The 9521-nt window shown below is 36.4% G+C and overlaps 1 protein-coding gene across 1 annotated transcript; it reads right to left on the bottom strand.

The window, feature by feature from the left end:
- Positions 1 to 804: 804 nt before the first annotated feature.
- Positions 805 to 3190, bottom strand: LOC146887462 (uncharacterized). Its single transcript, XM_085671544.1, has one exon. It carries the CDS (start codon positions 3160 to 3162, stop codon positions 805 to 807), a length of 2358 nt encoding a protein of 785 aa, XP_085527670.1. The 5' UTR covers positions 3163 to 3190.
- Positions 3191 to 9521: the final 6331 nt, after the last annotated feature.

Raw genomic sequence — 9521 nt, 5'->3', positions numbered from 1 at the left:
CAAAGGCTAAAAAAAAATTGTTATCATGAAAGTGTGTGGTAATCGATTACCATGAAAGTGTAATCGATTACAATTACCAAAATTTAGACATCTCATACCACCGTAATCGATTACACAACCCCAAATTTGTTCAATGTAATCGATTACCAAAGCCTGTAATCGATTACTGTTAAAGACTTTGGCAAGTGTACCAGTGGCTTATTTGACAGATGGCGCCTGGCGGGAGGGAATGCACCGCCAGGCGGTTAAGCTGCAGTGGTGGAATTTTGTGTTTTTGGCTTATGTATGGGTTGGTTTTGACTCTACTGTACTCCACCCAACCTTTCACTCTTGCAAGCATCTTTTTCAAGCTTTTCCAACTTTAAAACAAGCATTCACACTCAAGCAAAAACATTTAATTCACAAAACACATGCAAAACTTAACTTAAGATATGAATTTACTACACAAGCTATGCTGCTACTATTCTCACAAACCCAATTTTACACTACCACATTCTATGATGCACAAAGGCTAAACTCAATTCAAAATGCTACAACTAGCACATGCTAACACCATCCTAAAACTAAACATGCTTAACAACATTCTAGGCTATGCTTCCACAAATTCACAAATGCATGCAACAAAATTAGCACAAAGTTTAAACATCAATTCAAACACAACAACCTATGCTAACACACTTCACACATGCATAAAAACACAAAGCTATCTTAAAAACGAAATTTAAAAGCTAGAATGAGTTTAGAGCACTGGGTTGCCTCCCAGGAAGCACTTGTTTAACGTCACGAGCCTGACGGATAAGGCGCTTAAGCTTGGTTGTTGCTTTTGGTGTGCTCCTTCCCAACCTCACACCTATACAACTTCAATTGATCACTAGTCACCAATTTAGTTCTTCTAGAATAAGGAGCTTCAATTTCAATTCTTCCATCAACTTTGATGTCTCTAATAACCCACAGCCTTGCCCAATTTGACTTGAATCTTCTAGGAGAAATCTTCAAATGTTCCTTTCTCATCACAATTGGTTGGCCAGGTCTAAGTCCATTAGTCCCCATCAAAGAGTGGTGGTGAACTAGAGCATCATCTTTCTCTTCCCTCTCTTCATTCACTTTTGCAGAGAAACAATTTGAGCACTTTCCAAGCAACTTAGAAGCTTGCCACGGTCTACTAGTCACAGATAAGACTTCATTGATGGCCTTAAGACTAGTTTCTTCATCAGTTGATTCTTGCACAGCTTCAAAAACGTTGAAATTCACTTCCTCATCTTGGTCCTTCAATTTCAGCGTTCCCTCATCCACATTGATGACAACCTTGGCTGTCTTCATGAATGGCCTCCCAAGAATGAGTGGTACCCCTTCATCTTTCTCCATTTCCATCACCACAAAATCAACCGGGAACTTGAGCTTATCTATCTGCACCACCACATCTTCCACCACGCCATAAGGGTATTTGATTGAGTTATCTGCTAGTTGCAAGGTCATCCTTGTTGGCTTGGCTTCGAGACCACCAATCTTTCTAAGCATAGATAGGGGCATCAAATTAATGCTAGCCCCTAAGTCAACAACAGCTTTTCCCATATCTTGATTTCCAATGGTGCAAGGGATGGTGAAGCTACCCGGATCCTTGAATTTTGGAGGAAGATTTTTCTGAATTATGGCACTACAATTCCCTTGCACTTCAATAGTTTCCTCTTCTATGTACTTCTTCTTTTTGCCAAGGAATTCCTTCATGAACTTTGCATAAGAGGGTATTTGTTGCAGTGCTTCAGAAAAGGGAATCTTGATCTCAAGCTGCTTGAATATGTCTTTGAACCGAGCTAACTGTCTCTCTTTCTCTTTTCTTGAAGGATTTTGAGGATAGGGAAGGGGTTTCACAACAACTTTCTCTTTTTTCTTTTTCTCTTTTTCATTTTCCTCTCTTTTATTAACTTCCTCCTCTGCTACAATTTCTTCATCAACTTCTTCCTCTTGAATCGCTTCTTCATTCTTTTTCTTTTCTTTAGCCTCCACCTTTTCTTTAGAACCTAGCCCAACCTCCTTTCCACTTCGAGTGAAGATGGCCTTACATTGCTCTTTGGGGTTGGCTTCGGTGTTGGCGGAAAAAGAACTTCCTCGTTGATCAGCCAATTGCTTGGCTAATTGCCCCACTTGCACCTCCAAGTTTTTTATTGATGCATCAATGTTCTTTTGATTTTGAATTGACATTTGCAAGAACTGTTGCATCATGTCCTCAAGCTTTGAGGTTCTGTCAGTTAAAGAGGGATGTTGGTAAGTTTGTTGATGTGGGGGCCTATTGGAAGGTCCTGCTTGGCCCATGTTTTGGTGAAGTTTCCATCCTTGATTATAGTTCCCTGATCGGCCTTGATTGCCCAAATAACTAACTTCCTCTTGAGATGTGCTTGACATAGCACATTGCCCATTGGTATGGTTTCCTCCACATAACTCACAACTTTGCACTTGTTGGAGTTGAGCTACAGAGGCATTTTGAAGCTCTTGAGGAAGTTGTGACAATTTCTTCATCAGGGTCTCCAGCTGCTGAGTCATAATCTTGTTTTGAGCCAATAGAGCATCTTGAGATTGAAGCTCTAGAATACCCTTCTTTTGAGAATGGGCTCTCTCAGTATAGGCTTCATTATCATTAGCTGCCATATTCTCTATTAACTCATAAGCTTCCTCTAGCGTCTTCCACTTGATACTCCCACCGGCAGAGGCATCCAACATAAGCTTTGACTGGGATTTAAGTCCTGCCAAGAAAAGAGTGAGCTGTGTAGGTTGATCAAACCCATGAATGGGAGTCTTCCTCAACAGTCCCTTGAATCTATCCCATGCTTGGCCCAATGACTCATCCATATCTTGTTGAAATGTCGAGATTTCCTGCTTTCCCTTGTTAACCTTGGACTGGGGAAAATATTTGCTCAAGAACTTTGCAACCACATCATCCCAGTTAGTGAGGCTATTTTCAGGAAAGGAATTCAACCAAGCTTTTGCAGGTCCTGCTAGTGAGAACGGGAAGAGACTCAGGCGTATGGCTTCATCAGGAACTTGATGGATCTTCACAGTATTGCATATCTCCAAGAATGTGGCCAGATGAGTGTAGGGATTCTCATGAGACAGGCCATTGAACTGATTACTCTGCACCAGATGAATAAGAGCTGGCTTCATCTCCATGTTGGTGGCATTGACAGTTGGCCTAGCAATACTGTTGAAGTTAACATGGTCTGTGAACGCTGCATAATCTTCCAAAGTGCGTCTTTCACGACCTCTACCATCACCATGAGGATTGTCTACCATTTCTTCTTCTGGCAAAGGATCAGGATTCTGAGAAGTAGATGAAAGAGTGTCTGAAGCAGAAGAGTGATGGACAACTTGTTGTGCTTGAGCTCGTCTTCTCCTTGTGGCACTATTGCTTCTACGGGCAGTTTTCTCTATCTCGGGATCAACAAGGAGTGGTTCTGAAGATGCAGTCCTCCTTGTACGGATCCTACCCTGCATAAACTATAGAGCAACAACAGAAGCAAGCTCGAACTACAAGTTAGCCCAAAATTAATGTGTGTAAAAAAAAGTAAACAAAAACAGTAAATATGCACAAAAGAATTTAAGTCTAAATAAGTCAAAAATCACACAATAGTTTAGTATTAGACACGGGTCCCCGGCAACGGCGCCAAAAACTTGTTAAAGACTTTGGCAAGTGTACCAAGTCGCGCAAGTAGTAACCGGTAAGACCGGAATATCGTTTCCCAAGAGACTCGTGTATACTAATTAATTGCGTAATTAGTGACTAATTTAAACTAATGAATAAATCCATATTTTGAGTTTTAATGTATGAAATTAAACTTTGCATAAATAATTAAAATTGAACTTTGAAAGTTAAAGGCACTTAGTGAGTGGAAAAGATTAGAAATGATGTGACTTGATATTGCCGGGGTTAGAATTCACCAACTATGCTCTCATGCAACTACAATTTAACATCCTCTTCATTAATATGCTAATGCTAACCCACAACATTACTCAAACCCTAATTCCTTAAAAGATTGAGCCTAAATTTCCTTATTAAAAGTCAATTCCTTGAACTCTTAATAAGCAAATTTGCTTTATGCACAAGGGCTTAAGACAACCAATGGGTCAAGCCCCATTCCTAGGTACAAGCTCCATTGAGTTCTCTTATTCCAAATCTAGGTTTCAAAAGATATTTTCACACCCCATGAACCAAAAATCATGCAAGAGATGGCTAAATCAATGCAAGCTTTAAGTGAAGAAATAAGAAGACTAGCAATTAATGAAAGAGTCATATATATAATCAAAACATTTGCATTTACACAAGAGTTTCGTGGCTACATCTAACCCCAACAAAAATGGGTTTAGCTCTCCATTGCCATGGAGAGCTCAAGCTTAAAAATGGAAGAGATGGAAGAGAAAGAGATACAAAGAGGAAGATGGAGCTGTTCCCACAAGCCCTAGCACTCCTCCAAGCTCTCCAAATGTGTTCTTCGTGCCTCCAAAATGCCAAAGATCAGATTCCCTCCGCGAAAACAGAAGAAAAAGGGGTCACTTGACACATCAGCGAAAAAGGGCGCCTGGCGGAAGGGTCTCACCGCCAGGCGCAAGACACCAAACAGTGGGCAATTCTTCCCGCTGCCGTCCGGCGGTGACTAAGTGCCGCCAGGCGGTGACTACAGTAGCGCCTGTCTGGCGCTTGGCTGGCGCGTGGCTGGCGGTCTGTTCCGCCTGGCGCTGGCTTCGCGTCGCCAGGCGCTTCCTATTGACATTTTTCTTCTCTCTTTGCTATTTCGGGTCACTCATTAGTCTGGATTTTAGGAACAAAGCTTCCCATCTACAAAAAGGACACAAAAATGGGGATTAGTAATATATTTAGATCAATGTAACCCACAATGTATTTATTTACAAAAGTAAGGTAAAATTGAGGATTAAGTAGGTTAAAAGCTTTGGAAGAGATGATTTTGCTAATGAAATATAGCTTGGATAATGGTAAAAATTAACATTATCAATTACGCAAGTAACACGACAACCTGGAACACAAATAATACCTTCGTAATCGATTACAACCCCTCTCGTAATCGATTAACAGGAGAATTTGCCAAAATTTATTTCTACATTCATAATCGATTACATAAACACTGTAATCGATTACCACTCTACCACGAACCACTGGAACTGATTCTTTTCCTTCGTAATCGATTACCGAAACCCTGTAATCGATTACACAACTTTCAGGAGCCCTTGGAATGTTATTTTTAACGTCGTAATCGATTACACAAACCCTGTAATCGATTACGACTCGTCTTCCATTATAAAAACAACATTTTCTCTCTCCGCCGCTGCATCCCAAAAACCCCACCCGCGCCTCCATTCTCTCCTCCGTGAATTCATCATTCTGCCTTCATATCTTCACCAAATCACCTCCTGTTTGTTGCAATCTTTCTCATTTTCAATTCTCTACAAAACTCACCGATTCAAATCTTCATAAACACCCTAAAATGGCAGAATCGTCAAGGAAACACAAGACTCAAGTCGGTGCTCGCCGCCGCGGTCCCGCCGTCAACGAACCTGAAGAAATAATCGCACCTTCACAACCACATAGACTTTTCTCTTCCGTAGCACAATACAAGAGGTATACTTCAAAATTTTCTGCCGGAGATATTCTTGAACCCAGATATCCTGATGATTTTATTGCTGAGCAAAATTTTGAGTGCTATGATATACTCCACAACTTGGGATTATTATCTTTTTTGACTAATCGTCAACGTTATTATCCGGAATTAGTTAGGGTATTTTATTCCAACTTACAAATTACTGAGGAAGGGGTTATTCTTAGTGAAGTTAAGCATGTGAAAATTAGGATGGATATAGATATGTTTTATCGTATCACTCAATTGGGCACTCAAAGGGTCTATTTTGAGGGAAACATAGTTCAGGAATGGAGAGATGATTATTCAAGTCACAATGCAAAAATGATGATTTGTCGTGACAATGTAAATATTGGAGGAAGAATACTGGCAGGGCAAATGAGAGTGGAAACACGTATCCTGCACTACATCTTATGTCGATGCCTGGTGCCCCGATCAACTAACCTTGCCCAAGCTACTGAAGAAGACATTATCTTAATGTGGGCAATGCTGACCGGAAGGCAGCTTAACTGGGGTCATCTGATTAGATATCGGATGAAAAAGGCATTAAAAGACCATGCCCCTTTACCATATGCTAATCATATTACTGACATTTTTATTAAGTTTAATGTTCCTCTAGATGATGAACCATTTGAGGAGATTAATTGGAGAACAGGTCTAATTGGTGCTGAAGTGATTCATTCCTTTGGTTTTGTAAAAAACCAAAATGGTGAATGGATTCATAAACGTGATATGCAGGATGCACCTATTCATGATGACCGAACACCATCTCCACCGCCTCAGCCTACCCAGGATGCATCTGCTGCTATGCTTAATGATATTATCCATGAAATCCGCGATCTCCGGGCTTTTGTTGGTTCAAGATTTGACAGTATAGATGCTCGGGTTGGACAACTTGAGGAAGACATGGCTTATGTGCGGCGCCAATTTCCTCCATCTTAGATGCATTTCAATGTTTATTTTCATTCAAAAACTTTGTATTTCTTTAATGCACTTTGACATTGATATTATTATGTTAGTACTTTAATTGATTGTAATCTTTTTTTTCACTAATATCATTATTTTTTACTCTCATATTCAACTATATTATACATCATTATTTTCCTATCGAGTGAAATGTTTTTTTTTTTCAAAAAATTACGCATGTAATCGATTACACTTCGTGCGTAATCGATTACACAATACCCAGAAAACTGCAACACATTCAGTAATCGATTACAAACTACGGTAATCGATTACTGCTTAAAAAACGTTAAACCCCTGCACGATTACAGCATGCACTAATCGATTACAACAAACGGTAATCGATTACGACACCAAAAACGTTCACCTCCCACACGATTTCGCCTCTGACCATGCTGACCCACAAAAATGTATGGGGACTACACGATTTCTTCATATGAAAACGTGCACCCCCAACACGTTTTGCCTAGTTCTATAATTTTAAAAAAACTTGCCCATGTCCGTAATAAACCAAAGCCATTTGCCTACAATGGAAAAAATACCTGAATTGTTCGATGAGGGATAAGCCAGAGTACACAAGAGAAATAGCAAGAGAGAGAGTGATGAGTAAGATCTGTGATGCATGGAAGAGTCTGAACCAAGAGTGCTTGTTTCATAAACATTTCCATTCAACGTTCGCCGAGGCTTCATTAAAATCATTTTCCTATCTAATATAATTTTAACTCATACTATTTCCGACCGACAACACAATATTTGTCGTTTTCGATTCCAATTCTTCCTCCTCTTCTTCCGGCTTGGCCAAAAATACTCTGCGTTCACACTGAGCGTTAGATATTGCGCTGGACGGTGCTCCTAATGTTCCTATTGAAGTGTTGGTTCCATTGAAATTCTGTTAATTATTTATTATTTCAATGTTTGAGACAACATTTCTTTTTCAAATATACTCCTATTTTCTACATTTTTTTTAATAATTTCAATACTTATTTTGAAAGTGACAATAAAAAATCTGACAAAATACTTTGTAATTTTACAGACTTCAACAGAGATTATTTCTTGTGCAAAATGCATATGCCCTTTACCAAATCAAGGAGAAAAGTTTTATATGCATACATACACTTTTGTTGAATAGAAATAAAAATGAATCAGAAGCTTAATAACTATTTTATCAAAAAATATTACACTCCTTAATCTTATCTAAAACAGTTAAAGAACTCTTAAAAGAGGTTTAATATGAAAAAAAAAGGTCATATTAAAAAATCATTATTGTTGACAATGATTAATAATGAGAATTGTAATTTTTAGAAGTGACTGAAATTTAGATGGTGGTTCATAAGTAGAAAATTTTAAAATAAGATCTTGTACTACTTATTTTGTGGGTCTCAAAATCTCATTGAGTTTGTGCTTTAATGATGAGTCACTTTCTTTGTGGGTCTCAAAACCCTTTTTAAAATGTGGTACAACTCCTCATCTTTCATGAATATCTTCTCTCTTTTCTTCGATGCAATATTTTGTAAATGTAAATCTTATACTTCAGACCTTGTTGAACATCAACCACCAAAAATTCTCTAGATATTTTTAAAAGTTTATATAAATATTTTTTTAATAGTACATGATATTTTTAAATAAAATTTAATTATTTACCACAATAAATGATATGGTACTTAAACTATGACTAAACATTTTTCGGAAAGATTATTTTTTCAGCTTCTCTTTGGGAGCATTTTTTTCTTGAAATCTTTATTTTAAAAAATTAAATCAAACCAAAGAATACAAACATTCCTAATTTCAGATTTTAAGAAACTAAAATTTTATTTTTCTATCAAATGGCCCCTTAAATATTATAAAGGAAATGAGATATTTATAAAACGTTTGGTTATATTCCTAAATTTATCTTCTTAGATTAATTTAAAATGTTGAGTTTACCTTTAGTTATAGTTTGATATGGGTTGATGCATTATTATTTGACCTTGTATACCAGAAAAAGGAATTATAGATTTTAAAACATGTACTCTTTTTTCACTTGTGCACTATTTTTAATTATTTTTAACGGTGTTAAGATGATATAATTTTAATTTCACGGATGAAAAAAAAAATGGAGAAGAAGTGTCAATATTATGAAGAGATCATCACTTGATAGTAATTTTTGGTAGAGTGTGACATATATTTTAAGATATTTAAAAATTTAGATAAATTTGATATATATCTTGTGATATTTTTAAATTTAGTACATTGATTTGATATTGTAATATTTTATTCGCTATTATTTTGTTAAATCATATGATACGTGCGGTTACGCGGTTTCTTTAAGTAAAAATGAAAGTTGAATATTCTTTTACTTAAATACATATTTAGTCCTCATTTCCGTAGTATTTATTGCGGATGGTCGTCATTTTTACAGAATGTTTAAAATGATCCTCATTTTCACAATTTGTGTTTTATTTGGTTCTTTTCTGTAACACCGTTTAAATCATTTTTGAATTAAATATTAATTATATCATAAAAATATAGCTTTCTTTGTTCACAATAATTATTAATATCTAAATATTTAATTTTTCTTTTCATAAATAAAGGGATTATTTAAAAATTAATTTTTTTTTCAAAATTAATGAATAATCTATAACAATACATAAAGTGGATATCCTTTTTGGTGTCCACATTTTGTTATTCCAGTTTTACCCTTAATTATTATTTTAAAAATTAATTATTTTATAAATAGTTTACCTACTCTTATTCTAAAATCTTCTTTTTCTTTAACAATTATTTTAAAAACATTTTTTGTGTACATATTTTATTTTTCTAATTTTACATTTAATAACTATTTTAAAAATTAATAATTTTTTATGAAAATGTGAACACACATGTGTGACAACGCTTGTATTTTCGCTATTGATGTTAAAAAATTTAACTCATCTAAAATTC

The sequence above is a fragment of the Vigna unguiculata genome, chromosome 3, assembly GCF_037176805.1.
Source record: "Vigna unguiculata cultivar grain cowpea cultivar isolate G323 ecotype 2 chromosome 3, ASM3717680v1, whole genome shotgun sequence".
Lineage (NCBI taxonomy): Eukaryota > Viridiplantae > Streptophyta > Magnoliopsida > Fabales > Fabaceae > Vigna > Vigna unguiculata.
Note: the sequence above shows the minus strand (reverse complement) of the source record. Positions and strands in the feature narration are given on the sequence as shown.

Bases quoted from the DNA above. Each gene is read 5' to 3' on its own strand.
- LOC146887462 (XM_085671544.1), bottom strand. From the start codon at position 3,162: ATGGAGATGAAGCCAGCTCTTATTCATCTGGTGCAGAGTAATCAGTTC.